The sequence below is a fragment of the Nicotiana tabacum genome, chromosome 9 (genome assembly GCF_000715075.1).
Source record: "Nicotiana tabacum cultivar K326 chromosome 9, ASM71507v2, whole genome shotgun sequence".
In the NCBI taxonomy this organism is placed as follows: domain Eukaryota; kingdom Viridiplantae; phylum Streptophyta; class Magnoliopsida; order Solanales; family Solanaceae; genus Nicotiana; species Nicotiana tabacum.
Genome location: NC_134088.1, coordinates 83,643,469 through 83,659,264, shown reverse-complemented (window position 1 = coordinate 83,659,264; position 15,796 = coordinate 83,643,469). Strand labels below are relative to the sequence as shown.

General features: G+C 37.6%; 2 protein-coding genes across 2 annotated transcripts; both read left to right on the top strand.

Annotated features, from left to right (window-relative positions):
• Positions 1-4,092: 4,092 nt before the first annotated feature.
• Positions 4,093-7,878, top strand: LOC107801666 (F-box protein At1g70590). Its single transcript, XM_016625027.2, has 4 exons — positions 4,093-4,787; positions 5,884-6,017; positions 7,056-7,238; positions 7,616-7,878. The coding sequence occupies exons 1-4, from the start codon at positions 4,256-4,258 to the stop codon at positions 7,781-7,783; spliced, it is 1,017 nt and encodes a 338-aa protein (XP_016480513.1). The 5' UTR covers positions 4,093-4,255; the 3' UTR covers positions 7,784-7,878.
• A 1,902-nt stretch (positions 7,879-9,780) lies between these two features.
• On the top strand, positions 9,781-14,484 carry LOC107801665 (protein DETOXIFICATION 29-like). Its single transcript, XM_016625026.2, has 8 exons — positions 9,781-10,189; positions 10,302-10,843; positions 12,102-12,188; positions 12,549-12,605; positions 12,698-12,936; positions 13,040-13,158; positions 13,577-13,663; positions 14,167-14,484. The coding sequence occupies exons 1-8, from the start codon at positions 9,917-9,919 to the stop codon at positions 14,236-14,238; spliced, it is 1,476 nt and encodes a 491-aa protein (XP_016480512.2). The 5' UTR covers positions 9,781-9,916; the 3' UTR covers positions 14,239-14,484.
• Positions 14,485-15,796: the final 1,312 nt, after the last annotated feature.

The following is a 15,796-nucleotide window of genomic DNA, read 5'->3' as shown; positions in this document are numbered from 1 at the left end:
CCAAATCTTAAATTTAAACCAAGAGAATTTTCTAAATTTTTCAACCCAATTCACTAATTTAGTGTAAAAACAACAATAGATTCATGTAATTTAACCAAAATCAAGTTAGGAATTCTTACCTCAATGTTTTCCTTGAAAAACTCTCGAAAAATCGCCCCACTCGTGCTTCCTTGGTCCAAAAATGGAAGAATGACATGAATTTGGACTTTATTCTGCTGCCCAGGGATTTGTTCTTCGCGTTCGCGAGACTCCCCTCGCGTTCGCGATGAACAAATTTTTCAAAAGTCATTTTCAAACTCTTCTCAGACAACCTTTAGTATAATGGTCATAACTCTTTGTACAAAACTCCAAATGATGAATGGTTTAACTTTCTGAAAACTAGATTCCAAGGGCTATAATTTTCATTTGTTGCTTATCTCCCAATTCCTTATGTATTATGAGATATAAGCTTCCAAAGTCAGCCCTGTGCAACGGAGATTTTCAAACTCTTCCCGGACAACCTATAATATATCCACCATAACTTTTTGTACACAACTCCAAATGATAAATAGTTTATCTTTCGAAAAACAAGACACAAAGGGCTACAACTTTTATTTTTGGATCATCTCCGAATTCCTTATAGATTGCGAGATATGAGCCTCTAAAATCTGACGATGAACAACAAAATTTCCTTCTTCGCGAACGCGAAGAACAAAGTCCTAACAGCAAAATTCTTCTTCGAAACGCGAGAGGTGCCTCGCGAACGCGAAGAACAACACCAGAACCAGCAACCAACAGCATCAAAACACTCAAACTTGGTCCGGAACCACCCCGAATCAAACCCGAGGCCCCCGGGACCCCATCCAATCGTACCAACCAGTCCCAATACATAACACGAACCTGCTCGAGGCCTCAAATTACATCAAACAACATCAAAGCCACGAATTATACCCTAATTCAAGCCTAATGAACTTTAAAATTTTTAATTCTATATCTTATGCCGAAACACATCAAATCAATCTGGAATGACTTCAAATTTTGCACACAAGTCATAATTGACATAACGAAGCTATTCCAATTTCCAGAATCGGATTTTGGGCCCGATATCAAAAAGTCAACCCCCGGTCAAACTTTTCAAAAAATTATTTTTTGCCATTTCAAGTCAAATTCCTCTACGGACTTCCAAATAATTTTTCGGACACGCTCCTAAGTCCATAATCACCATACGGAGCTATTGACATCATCAAAATTCTATTCCGGAGTCGTCTTCACACAGTTCCGACTACGGTAAAAATCCTCAGACTTAAGCTTCCATCTTAAGGACTAATTGTCCCAAATCTCTCCGAATCATCCGTAAAATCAAACTCGACCACACACGCAGGTCATAATACATATTGCGAGGCTGCTCAAGACCTTAAGTCACTGAATGGGGCATAAATTCTTAAAACGACAAGTCGGGTCGTTACAAACTAACTAGCATAGTGGAGGCATGAAGATGGATATAACATATATGAAAGGGGACACACGATCTTTATAATTTAACAAGTAGAGACATGAATGACTAACATGGAAGAAGACCTATACTTAAGTGCAACAAAACATATATGTCATGGATGGAATTATAACAGCCGGAAGTAGGCATGATATTTGCAAGTTAAGCAAGTAGAAGGCATGGGCAACACAACAACAATTGAGATAGAGGATAAAGACAGAACAGTGGCGACAAGTCACATAAGAAGCATAAGTACGACAATAACAGCTCAAGGTAAAGACATGAAGATATCTGCAAGAAAAGGATATAATGACATAATGCATGTCCCTCGTCCTCACTCACATGGAAACACCCTTCGTGCCATAAATTCGCAATAACACAAAAGCATAATAATGTAAATGCAATGACACGACATCACCCTTCGTGTTTTTACTCACAAATGATATGACACGGTATCACCCTTCGTGTTTGTACTCTCAGATAATATGGCACGGCATCACTCTTCGTACTTTTACTCTCAAATAATATGGCATGGCATCACCCTTCGTACTTTTACTCTCAGATAATATGACACGGCATCACCCTTCGTGCTTTACACTCTCCCTCACATGATAATGTATAAACAATGGCACGACATCACTCTTGGTACTTTACACTCTTCCTTACCAGGAATATTTATATCAATGACAAACAAGACAGGAAGCATAAATAACGTTAAGGAGAGTGTTTAAACGAATATTCCAAATGAATCCCAATCACAACTGTCCACGCCAATAATAATTCAATAAATCCGCAATAACTTTATTATTCAAGTATTCCAACCAATCTCACAAATGATCCACTACAGAAGTATAGAATCTAGTATCTCAAGAATATCGGCCGTAGCAATGTATTAATGATTACGCATAGTGCTGACCGAATTAGACACATCAATGTATTCTCAGAATTCCATCAAATTTGATCAAGTTATAATAAGCTAAGTCTTAGTTTCAAACATTTAATACTATGTTCTTAGTATCTAGGAGTCAAGTGAGGCATGAAGCAAGAAGGTCACGTAATTCTACAAGATACAATTATAATATAATCTACCCCCGAGCATGATTAACTCCGGCACATACATATACGCTCGTCACCTCATATATGTATCACCCCCGCATGTAGCAAACAAGGCCAAATAGTAGGAAAAATTCCCTCAACAAAATTAGGCAAGACACTTACCTCAATTCGGCTAAACTCAATACTCAATTTAGCTTTTTCCTTTATAAATTCACCTACGTTCGGCTCAATCTAGCCAAAGACGACTTAAATACATCACACAATGCAAGAGAAAACAATTTCAATTAATAAAGTTGTAATTTTTTATTCAATTTCTAATAAGTCAACAAAAGTCAAACTCCGGGCCCACCCGATCAAAATCCGGGTCTAAGGGTAGGTCTTGACTATCCATAGCTTCATGAGTCCAAATACGTGTTTTGTTTTCAAATCCGAGTCCTATTCGACTCTCAAATCCCAATTTTTCATTTTTTTAAAACTTTGACAAAATCCCCAAATTTTTCCCTAGATTTCTCATGAATTTGATGTTAAATCTTATATAAAATTATGAAATGTAGTTGCGAATTAATTAGAGGTACTTACCCAATGATTTGGTATGAAAATCCCTTCATAAAATCGCCTCCCATCGAAGCTAGGGTTCAAAATCGAACTGGAGGTTTTCCTGTTAATGTCGCATTTGCGACCAAACGCTTCGCGAATGCGAAAGGGGGACCATCGCAAATGCGAGGAATTTTTCGCAAAAGTGAATTCTTGCCTAGCAGCCCGGGTTCGCAAATGCGAGGCTGCTTCGCAAATGCGATAGTCGCATTTGCGACCAAAACATCGCAAATGCAATGACACCAGCACCAGCACTCAAAATCATGAAAAATCATTCTGAAACCAATCCGAAACTCACCCGAGCCCCCGAGGCTCCAAACCAACCATGCACCCAGGTCCAAAAATACAACACGAACTCGCTCGCGCGATCAAATCATCAAAATAACCTCTAAAAGCACGGATCGGATGCCAAAACGCATGAAGATCAAAGGAAACTTCAAGAACTTCTAGAATCGCAACCAAACGTCCGAACCATATCAAATCAACTCCAAATGGCGCCAAATTTTACAGACAAGTTCCATGTGACGAAACGAACCTACTCGAAGCTTCAAATCACGTATAGCAACCTCGAAACGATGAATCGCACCTCAAGTCAAAATCAATGAACCTTGAAACTTCAACTTCTACGATCGATATCGAAACGTATCAAATCACGCCCAATGGACCTCAAATTTTGCACACAAGTCACATTTTCCATTACGGACCTACTTCAACTTCCCGAATCGGAATCCGGCCCCAATATCAAAAAGTCCACTCCCGGTCAAATTTCCCAAAAATCCAACTTTCGCCAATCCAAGTCTAATTCGACTACGGACCTCCAAATTACAATGCGGACGCACTCCTAAGTCCAAAATCGTCCAACGGAGCTAACATAACTAACTACATTTGTTTTTTGTGTAACTCATTGATATGCCTGCCGTGAGACTAGTAAACCAAAAACAAGCCAACCGCAGGATTTCCAAATAACAAACAGCCACAAAAACAATCCACAGTCGGTCAATTCGCGACTCCTCCGATATTACACGTGAACGATGCGTTTCAAGCGACATACAAAAAAATCACACAGCTGCTCTGCTCCTGCTCCACTGCCCACCATTCACCTCCGCTCCTTCTCCAGTCCTAAACCCCAATTGAATGAAACAGAGAACTTGGCCGTCCAAATCGGACGGTCAACCTCGTTTCACCGCTTTCCCTTTCGCCAACAAACAGACTCGTCCCCCGAAAACCCCCTCCATTTTTCATTTCCAAGTCAGTCTAAGTTCATCATCATCGTCCAAGTCTAATCAGTACCATCACGATTTTTCTCAACTTCCATACGATGTTCTCTTGAAAATTGCGGCCAATTTTACGCTGCCGAATTTACGAGCAGCTTCACTAGTGTGCAAGTCTTGGCGTGATGCACTTCGACCCTTAAGAGAAGCTATGCTTTTTCTGAGATGGGGCAAGCGATTTAAGCATGGCCGTGGAGGGGTTAAATCCAATTTAGCTAAAGCGCTTGATTCTTTCCTTAAAGGCGCCGCGCGTGGATCCACGCTAGCTATGGTCGATGCTGGCTTGGTTTATTGGGAGATGGGGAGAAGAGAAGAAGGGATGTCTTTGTATAGAAAGGCTGCTGAACTTGGTGACCCTGCTGCTCAATGCAATTTGGGGATTTCCCTCTTACAAGGTATTGAGATTGTTGCATTATCTAATTCGCGTCTTATGTCTTCAGTTACTTCTATAGAATGGGTGAAAATTGTTTGTATGTCATTGGAGTTGCTAGTAGATAAGTGCGGAGGCTGATCCAGGATTTGAACTTTATCATTCTATCCCTGCCCATTTGATTAGTGCGTTTGGAATCTATTATTTATACTTATTTAGTGGATCTTCTTAACACATACAGAGTCGAGGACAAGGTTACTGGGTTCGGATGAACCCATAACATGTATGCTCGGTCTGCCCTTGGTTAAGTGGAAGAAGTAGCTTGCAATGTTGATAGTATCATATTTTCTGGATTCTTCATCTATGATCCCTGAGTTATTTACATTCAATTTAAGTCTAGGGCCTAGGAATTCTACTGCATTGAGGACAATGTAGGCTTTGTTGTTCAGAAGGTGAAAGTGTGTTAACAATCCTGTATATTATGCGTAATAGATATTTGTATCAAACTAAGTTCAATAAATGAAAATTAGCAACTTTAATCGTGTGAGCTAATTACTAACAATGTGTTTGATACAGGAATTGAAAGGCTTAGTGACTCAAGCTCCTTGCTTATGTTAAAATGCATTCGCATCTGTCAAAATATTAATTTTCATTGACGTTATTATTCTTTTTGTTCTTCTTGTTAGACTTTATTGTAAATAAAATTTTATCTAGACCTTGTTGCCTTTCCCTCAATTGTTGAGATGGTTCCTACCAAAACTGATAAATGTTTATATCCTCATGTGAAAGCATTGCCATTGGGACTTCCAGAATTCAAATGTTTACATGGCTCCAAAAAAAAAAAAAGGAGGTATACATAGTCAACATGGCTCCAGTGAAATCACTAATCTCAATTGTTAACATGCTCCTGCAATCATTGTACATGTGAGCGTATTAAAGAGCACCCCGCAGTATATTTGCCTTTGATTTGCACTTTGTAGAGTTTTAGGTTATGCATTCTGACTGAAAATGGTTAAAGATTCATTTTCCATTGACAACATTTACTTTAGTTTTCATTAGTGCTCAACTAGTTTACTGTTTCATTGTGTTTCTGATCTCTTCTTAGTTCTTACTCTACGTAGCTAATCCTCCGGATCCTGAGGAAGCTGTTAAATGGCTGTATAAAGCCTCTGTTGCTGGCCATGTTCGAGCTCAATACCAACTAGCACTTTCTTTACATAAAGGTCATGGCCTGAATAGTAATCTCCAGGAACCGGTATGAGATTTTACCTGTTTTAAGTTATTTACTTAATATTGAAAAAAAGCTTTCACAGGATTAGTGGAATCTAGTTCTGGAATGTTCCATGTCAATTGTGAATTATATCTCCTTGTTGTTTTATAAATTACAACGTACAATAGGGGATTTTGCAACCTCTATCTGAAAAACTATTTTACATTAACATTCGCTTGAACACCTATGAAAAAAAATCATGATTAACATCTATTTAAACAAATTCCTCTTGTATACCTACCTAGTTTCTCAAAATTGGCATTGAGGATTTCAATTAAAATAAAAGTAGTAGAAGCTGATAAGTTCGGTAGTGTTCTGTTTATCTTAAGAAGTGTCTTAGGACAGAACAGGAAGTATGGTCCATAAAATATTCAATTACATACATAGAAAGAAGTGGGAAAAAGGTTCTTGATTCGGTTTTCTGTTGAACTGGACAGGCCCATTGATGAAGAATATTGAGGGACAATGCTCATGGTAGGACTGGAAGAGATACTTATGCCAAAAATATATACTACTAGGCATTTGAATGGTGCTTTAGTTTTATCGTAGGTATGCAGAGAACATATGTCTACTGCTCCATTTACAGTTGAATTAATATATTTCAAAATTTTAGTCCAGATGCTCTAGTTTCTGAAGTTGATGGCTTGTTGTTTGTAACAGAATTCATTACTTTAAAATTGTGAAGTGGCAAGTATATTTGAATTAAGATTTAGTATAAGATAATTATAGAGTTAGAATAATAAATTATTGGAGAAGTGATTGCTGATCCTACCCGATTTAAGGAATTCACGAAACTCTTATCGTCAAATGAAAGAGGATGGTTTGTATTTGGATAGGGATGTTAAATTCAAAAGTTCAAGTGCACCATTATGGCGTATAAGTTTTCAACTCTGTATAAATTGCAGATAATAGGTTTTGAGAACTTTACGGTGCATAAAATCCTGTTCTTTTTTCAACTTCCTGTATAAATTACAGATGTAGTTCTAATGTGGCCTTCAGTTAAAGGATTCTATCATTGCATAGGCGAAGTGGTATTTGAGGGCAGCAGAAGGTGGATATGTCCGTGCTATGTATAACACTGCATTATGCTACTCGGTCGGAGAAGGTTTAATGCAGTCTCACAAACTAGCAAGGAAATGGATGAAGAGAGCCGCTGATCGAGGTCATAGCAAAGCCCAGCTTGAGCATGGGCTGAGTCTGTTTTCTGTAAGTAGTGCCTAAATGTTCCTCCCCCCTTCTCTCTTTCAACAATTTCTTCATATCTAAGTTTAAAGAAGCATATAATTCCATGCATCTGTGTGGTGCCAAGTGTTTCATACAGAAAAAGCCCCCCCACATCTCATTTCCTTTTTAAAGAATTAACCTAAATAACTGCTCACTCAACCGCTTAAACTAAAAATAGTCGGTGGAGGTAAAATATTTCTATAGTCCATGTATAATCTGTATTACTGTGTATAATCGGTGCATAATCTATGTAAATCCACTAGGAAAAATAAACAACCTACTATTTGTGTAAAGATCCATTCTTTTTTTCTCCCCACTAGCCTGTGAACTTTTAATAACTTGTGTTGCACATTCAACAGGAAGGGGAAATGATGAAAGCTGTGGTGTACTTGGAACTTGCCAGCCGTGCTGGTCAGGCGGCAGCTGACCCCGTGAAGAACGTCATACTTCAACAGATGTCCAATTCTTCTCGTGATCGAGTTATGCTTCTTGCCAATAATTGGCGTGTTTTACCTTCATCCCACTGATACACTGCTATTGTCAGCTTCCTGCAGCCTAATCAATGTCTCACTAAACTTCTTGGAGTTTAAGTGTAATACTATAAGATTTTTTTTTCCCGCAATTGCATGTTCCTGAGTTCTGTGAGACTGCAATAATTGATAAGAGGGTTTGAGCCAATGCAACCCTATTAACAATGGCTTAGAGTTAAATAGGCGTTCACGTCGCTCGTAGAAATCGTTGTAGTTGTTAACTCAACATGACACTATATGACAGCTACACCATCATGCCCGTCGTGCTTTCGATGTGGCTATGTGGTTGCTATATCATCAAGACTGTCATCCTCTTAAATTTATATCGACACAACATGCCACGTAGGCCTATCGTCGTTTGTATAAATTGATATTCATGTTTCATCCTGTATAATTGTTGTAGAATGTTCTTTTGGACGTGATAATTATGGAAATAGATGGAGCTAGTACGGAAAAACCTTTTGAATAAGGTTAGAAATGATGAATTGAGATAGGGTAGATTGATGCTTCTATGGTCATTTGGCAGGCTATTGAAAGAAAAAGTTTACATCTACCTTTCCTTATTATCTTGCGCGAAGCAACCGGCTTAAAAAAAGCTCCCCTTTATGTTTGGGGATCACTAAAATGCAACTTCGATAGGATACAGGTATCAAATCCCGCCACTGAAATGTCCATTGGATGCCTGGGCTTTGACGAATGGCCGGTCAACTTTTACGTTAGAAGAGCAAAAGCAGGATGAACCAGAACCAGTGTGAATGAATGTCAGCTTCATATGATTGGTGCTATATAATTGGTTTGATTTCTCTCCAAAATCTATGTGGTAGTTTCCCATCATAGGGCTTTCTATATATATACATATATTAAGCGAGTTTTTGGCCAATATTGTCCCTTATCTTTGAGTGTAAGTGTATTTTGGTCTCTTAAATTTAGTCTTGAGCATATTTAGTCCCTAAAGTATGCTAAAGTGGAGCACCTTTAGTCTCACTCACACAATGTGTTCAAAAACTAACAGTGTTACCCAACTCTAATTCATGAAGCAAATCTTGTGCTCTGAAACAAAACGTTTACTCTCCTTTTATTGGATAACGCAAATTATCACTTTAATTCCTCATTTTTAGATAATGTCTTTCTAAAATTTTGACCTTGAAAATATCTCCTTCTGTGCCAGTTTTCAATGAGAAAATGACACTGTATAGCCGCTGTAAAAATAATAGCCAAAAAATGTATAAAATTTGTATATTAGATTGCATAAAACAACCTAAAAATTTATATATTTTTAGCCTATTATTTTTATAGCGGCTATACAGTGTCATTTTCTCATTGAAAACTGGCACATAAGGGGATATTTTCAAGGTCAAAATTTTAGAAGACATTATCTAAAAATGAGTAATTAAAGTGATAATTTGCGTTATCCAATAAAAGGAGAGGAAACATTTTCCTTCAGAGCAGAAGATTTGCTTTATGAATCAAAGTTGAATAACACCGTTAGTTTTTGAACATATTGTGTGAGACTAAAGGTGCTCACTTTAACATACTTAAGAGACTAAATATGCTCAGTGTTATATTTGAGGGACCAAAATAAACCTATCATCAAAGATAAGGGACAATATTAGTCAAAAACTGTATATTAAGCCATTATCAAGGAAGTTAATTCACTCCGAAACTCAATTGACTGCTTCTATAGAGAAGGCAGAGCGTACTTGGTATCAAAGTATAGACGTTGACATTTGTGTACGATTATATAACGCATTTGCAACATTGTTTAAGACCTTTCTCGTTTTTGTTATATATGGTGTAAGGAGCAAGAGACATCAGTTCAGCCTGAAGGTATGGGCTAAGAGAGATACCATTTGAGTTTTAAGTAAAATGACTCACGCTAAGATTTTTGAGAAGTCATGTTTCGTTAACAAACGATAACATTTTCCTCACGTACTAATATTAGTAGGATGACATCACTTGTAAGATTCCTTAAATATTTAAAGCATCGTGCAAAAGTCAACGGATTATTTTTTGCCAGAGGAAGATTTTAAAATAAAAGATGTCGTGAACATGATTAGATGATGAATAGAAAACGGAGCAAAACTTGTAGTTATCTCAGATTCCCTCCAGCAAGCGTTGTTCAGGGCATCGATGGAGGAAGCTAATGTGTTACTTCTGACATCAAGTAATTCTGATGCAGATGACATCCAATTACCTAACCGTGGAGTTAAAGATTTGATTCGTGATTTTTCGAGCGAGTCCAAGAAGCTGTGGTACCTTGCTGCTCCAGCAGTTTTTACTTTGGTTTGCCAGTATTCAATTAATGCCATTACTCAAATCTTTGCTGGCCATATCGGAACCATCCAACTCGCTGCCATCTCCGTTCAAAACTCTGTTATTGCCGGTTTTGCCTTTGGAATCATGGTATAATCATTTATCCCCCATCTATCTAGCTAACTGTTTATATATAGTATGTCTTGTGATGGAGTGATATATATTTTGATGATGACATTAACATTTTTGTGACAATGTACAGTTCGGGATGGGAAGTGCATTAGAGACGCTTTGTGGGCAAGCATATGGAGCAAAACAGCTCGAAATGCTGGGGATTTACATGCAGAGATCGTGGATTATTGTAGGTACCACAGCCCTGGTGTTAATGTTTCCTTACATGTTCGCCACGTCTCTCCTAAAACTCATCGGTCAAGATCCTGAGATATCAAAATGGGCGGGGACATTCGCAGTGTGGATGATTCCGCAGCTTTTCGCCAATGCAATCAACTTCCCCATCAGGAAGTTTTTGCAAGCTCAGAGCAAGGTCATGGTGATGGCCGCTATAGCAGGGGTTACAGTAGTTGGGCATACTTTGTTTAGCTGGCTGTTGATGCTCAAGATGGGATGGGGACTGCCGGGTGCTGCGTTGGCGCTTAATGCATCCTCGTGGTTCATGGTGCTGGCCAATCTCGCGTATATATTTAGTGGGACATGTGGTCAAGCTTGGTCTGGTTTTTCTTGCAAGGCTTTTCAAAATCTATGGGGATTTGTCCGATTGTCTTTTGCATCTGCAGTCATGATCTGGTAAGTTTCTTCGATCGCTGAAGCCTTTTTAAATCATTCATCTTTGTGATCTTTCCAGTGCATGCTCTAGTCAAGGCATCCATGATCCCAATCTTGCAACCATTTTAATGCACCAATTAATTCCCAATAGTAAGTTGGAGGATATTGGGGCAAAAACACCCCCAAGTCTTGAATGAAGAAAGAGGGACTTTGACTATATCAAAGATGATTAAGTGATTTTGTATCTGATTAAAATTAATAAAAATGTGGGTAAAAGATGCAATCTCTACTTTCAAACTTTTTTCCTCCTCTTCCTTTTTTTTGGTCCTAATAGGTGTGAACTGTGAGAGAGAGAGAAAAAGAAGGGTGAGGTGTTCAACACAAATACAGGGTTTTTAATTCAAACACCAGGAAGTTGTTTAGACAACCTAAGAATTGTTTAAATAACATGAGATCAGGTTGTTTAATAGTCCAAACAACCACGAAGTTATTTTAGACAACCTGAGATTGTTACGACCATCTCATGTTGTTTAGTTCAAGCAACAAAGGCACACCAAATAATGCGCTGGTTAACTACATATATATCGTGCTCTAATTGATTGAGGCTGGTACTACGGAGAGGGATAAAGAATAGGGCCATGATCCATCTGTAACCAATTGCATATGTTTCATTGTTCTCAAAATTCTCTTAATTTTACACACAGCGAAATTAAAAGAGAACTATCTAGAATCTCAGCAGATTTTGGATTGTGCTGAAAGCCTGCAGCTCGCAAAAACAGCTATAACATTTTTTAAGTTCTCTGGATTCTTGGACTCAAAGACGAATAATTTTGTCCAGTCATTCACACTTTGAGGATGAAGATAAATAGTCGGCCGTTCTTCATAGCTAGCTATTTGGAGCTAGCATTTGATTTAGTTTACTTCAGCCTTATGGTGTAAATAAGTCTCATTAGAAACATAGAAAGTACACTTCAACTCCTTTATCAAAGAAATTACACTTCAACTCACTTATAGCTGTGGAAACCAAATTTTCAAGGGAAAATGTATCACAATTCCCTTTCCCAGAAAAATCAGTCCAATATTAGTATGTATGTATAATTTTTTTCCAAGATTTGTATAAGGTCATGAGTTATCACGATTACATTCAAAGTTAAATAATCTTATGCCTACACATTCTCCTTCATCAGCACTTCAGTTGTCCTATTTTTGTATTGCTTCGTTATGATTAGGCTTCAAATCAAGTGGCTTAGATGTTAACTAATTTTCAAGATTTGTGCAGCTTAGAGATGTGGTATTACATGGCGCTGATTCTCTTTGCCGGGTACCTCAAGAATGCGGAAATAGCTGTCGATGCAATTTCTATATGGTGAGAGATCACATCAAAATGAATTTATTAAATGGCAATTTGAAGCTTAAACGTTATTTAAAAATGGCATCTCCTTTTGGACTGCAATGATCCGTGTTTAATCTCCAATTGATTATTCACCAAAGTAATGATTAATAAAACCTCTTGTTCTGAAAGGCATTTTCTAGAACATAAGAATCAATATTTTAAGTGTTTCTGATTAGCAACTCTAAAAAGGGAAGCAGAACATATTATTGCTAATTTGGTAACTTGTACAATTCCAACAAACACAAAAGTACATTCAGATAGGAAAACAAAATGTCCAGCACATTTGGAAGGGTTCTCTCTCTTTCTGATTCACTCTGTTATATTCTATTGCAGCTCAAACATTTGTGCGTGGACGTTTATGGTGTCTCTTGGATTGAATGTGGCAGTAAGGTATGATCCCATTTAGATTTTAAATATTTGTTATCTCACACAACTCTTAAATCAATAAGTAGAATATGAAAGAAAGGACGTTCATGTGGCAGCATAAGGGTGTCAAATGAACTAGGGGCAGGACATCCAAGAACCGCGAAAATATCAATGATAGTAGCCTCGTTCACTTCTCTGCTGTTCGGTATACTCCTGGCACTGGTTCTGCTTGTTTGTCGAAGCAAGTTTCCCCTGTTATTTACAAACAGTAAGGAAGTCCAGAAGGTTGTACATGAGCTTACACCTTTGTTAGCAGTCACTGTGTTCATAAACAGTCTTCAACCTACTCTTTCTGGTACGTATATTCGCTGCCTCTTTAAAATCTTTTTGTTGCTCAATTCCTGTCCTCATTACAAATAGTGATGGTTTTTGACTGGGTAGAATCATTGAAATTGCAGGAGTGGCCATTGGAGCAGGATGGCAAGCTTATGTTGCATATGTGAACATAGCATGCTACTATTTATTTGGCCTCCCTATTGGTCTCATCCTCGGCTTCCTCTTCAACATGGGCGTCAATGTAAGATTTTGTTCTCCCATTCCAGTTTATGTGACGCTATTTCCTTCTTATTTAAAAAAAGAATGACATTTTCTTATAGTTAGTTATTTTTATCTCTAATGACATGGTTTTATAGTTATACAAATATCATGGTATGTTTAAGATCATAAGTTCCAGAGTCTTTCTATCTTTTTTCCTTAAGCTTCGTGATAGTCAAACAAATTCACATAAACGAAATGGATGGAGTATTTTATTTCATTTAATTTCTTTTCTTCTATATTCTTCATCTTTTTCTCATGTAAGATTCTCATATTTCAGTTGTTTAACATAGTGGTCTAACCTTTCTATACCAGAAAAAGAAATCCTTTTGGTATTGAGTTTCAAGACAGCAACAAGTACAAAAGCTTCAGTGACACTGCTATTGTGCTGTATTTTGTAGGGCATTTGGTTTGGAATGCTGGGAGGTACCAGTCTTCAGACTGCTGTCCTAATCGCGATGGTCCTCAGAACAAACTGGAATAAGGAGGTACTCCATTATTATTGTAAAAATAGCACGGGCTAGCTAGTTTTCGGGCTGCTCATTCAAAAATAGTCGGCGTTTGCAAAGTCATTGAAAAATAACCACTATTTTGCTGCACGGAAAGTTCCAGCATAATATACTGGAGATTGGTGTCCCTGTGTATGAACTTGCAGCATATTATGCTGGAACTTTCCGCGTATTGTTGTTCCAGCATAATATGCTGGAACTCCATACTGGAGTATATTTTCAGATTTTGAACAGTATTTTCGTTGTATTGAATCCACTTGATTTCTCTGTGTATTTACTTCTTTAAGTTTTTACGCCCCTTAGTGAAAGTCCTAACTCCATTACTTTCTCAAAGGGGATGATCAAAACTTTTGCATGAACTATTATTAGGTTCCCATACATAGTATGTAATAACCCCAATTCAAGCTTCTAGACAATAAATGCACTCACATACAGCAAAATTGATAATTAAGACATTGTTGAATTCGTCTGTCAAATTACAGGCTTCCCTTGCTGGAGACAGGATAAAACAATGGGGAGGAGATTCAGTGGCTAAAGCAATTGATGCAAGTTAATCCTTATTAGTATCATGTTGCAGCTTAATGTTAAAGCCCTGGCATGATATTATAAAGAGTCAGTGTTGAGGTGGTTATGTCCTGTTTCAATTTCTTCCAGTATTGCCCATTTCGGCTTGGTTTTATTTTTTGGGATAATTACATTTTTGGGTGCCAAAAAAAGTAATCGGCAATATAAATATACATAATCAGTGTGTATATTTTGTATATTTGGACTACCTTCTCTAATTATTTTCAGTTGCAGGATAAAAATGAAAAAAAGCCCTTTATTTTTCGTTTTCAGAAGTAATTTTAAGTTTGACTTGTTAATACGGAATGTCAATGAAGGGCAACTCCAACTTAATGGAAATTGCAAGAACAATAGAACGAAGAAAAACTTAAGAATTTAAAATACAACTGGAAACAATTAGCAGAAGTTAATTACCTCTAATTAACCAAACCAGAAACGACACAAGTAAGAGAGAGATTAACAAGAAAGGGGTAAATTTCACAAATTGTCATATAACTATGATTTTTTTTCACCAAAGTCATATAACTTTGTGTATACGGGCAAAACCGAATATGCCCTTCGTATGACTAATCGATATTGGAACATGATGGTCCAAAGTTCATCATTGTAATATCGAGCCATGATACGAAGTTAGGTTGTCGATCTCGAGCCCCAGAGACCGATCAATATCGAGATCAAGTCAAGATCTAACTCGAGACCTAGAGACCGATCAATACCGAGACCGACCAAGATCAAGATCGAGTCAAGGTCGAGCTCGAGACCCAGGGACCGGTCAAGCTTGAGATCGGCCAAGATCGAGATCGAACCAAAAAACAAAAGAGCCGTTATAGCCGCATTTGGGGAGAGAATCTCGGCGAAAATCACGGCTTGAATCAAGGAAAAACTAATTAATTAATCTATCATGGGATCCTCACTATGTATTTTTAATTATATCCAAATTTTTTCACTATATTAAGAGTTGTTATCATTTATAAGATGAACGGATTCATTCTGAGATATACAGAAAAGAGAGCAAATACTATCCTTTTTGGGCTTTTGATATTTAGTCATATTGTTTCCTCTACCAATCGTTCTTCACTCAACTTGGAGGTGATAAAACTAGAAGGCTTAGGCTAACTAATCCATTTGGTTTGATTTCATTTCTTTTACAACTAATCTCAATATTTATTTATTTATCTTTCCCAATTTGTACCAAGTTATATTACGTATCCTTAGAATTATGTATAAATTTAACTCTATCCGTTTTTCGGGTAAACAGTTTGGCGCCCGCCGTGGGGATAAGGATAATAGTAGTTATTTGATACAAATCTCTGTAAAGCACATTATTTTACACTTGCTCTTGGAAGTATCTTTGATTTCAGGTTAAAAATGACGAACTCTCAATTAATGGTCCTACCTATCGACAACGAAGTTGGCCATCAAGATGAGAATAACAACCTGACGCCCATCAATGAAAGGCCACTCATTGACCCCGTTGGGAATCGGGCCGTGGATCCAATTGACATTAATTCGCATGTGGCCATCAAAGCGAACCAACATTCTGGCCCC

Bases quoted from the DNA above. Each gene is read 5' to 3' on its own strand.
- LOC107801666 (XM_016625027.2), top strand. From the start codon at position 4,256: ATGAAACAGAGAACTTGGCCGTCCAAATCGGACGGTCAACCTCGTTTC. The intron at 6,018-7,055 runs GTATGAGATTTT...ATCATTGCATAG, and splicing joins ATAGTAATCTCCAGGAACCG to GCGAAGTGGTATTTGAGGGC. The intron at 7,239-7,615 runs GTAAGTAGTGCC...CACATTCAACAG, and splicing joins ATGGGCTGAGTCTGTTTTCT to GAAGGGGAAATGATGAAAGC.
- LOC107801665 (XM_016625026.2), top strand. From the start codon at position 9,917: ATGGAGGAAGCTAATGTGTTACTTCTGACATCAAGTAATTCTGATGCA. The intron at 12,937-13,039 runs GTACGTATATTC...TTGAAATTGCAG, and splicing joins TCTTCAACCTACTCTTTCTG to GAGTGGCCATTGGAGCAGGA. The intron at 13,159-13,576 runs GTAAGATTTTGT...TGTATTTTGTAG, and splicing joins TCTTCAACATGGGCGTCAAT to GGCATTTGGTTTGGAATGCT.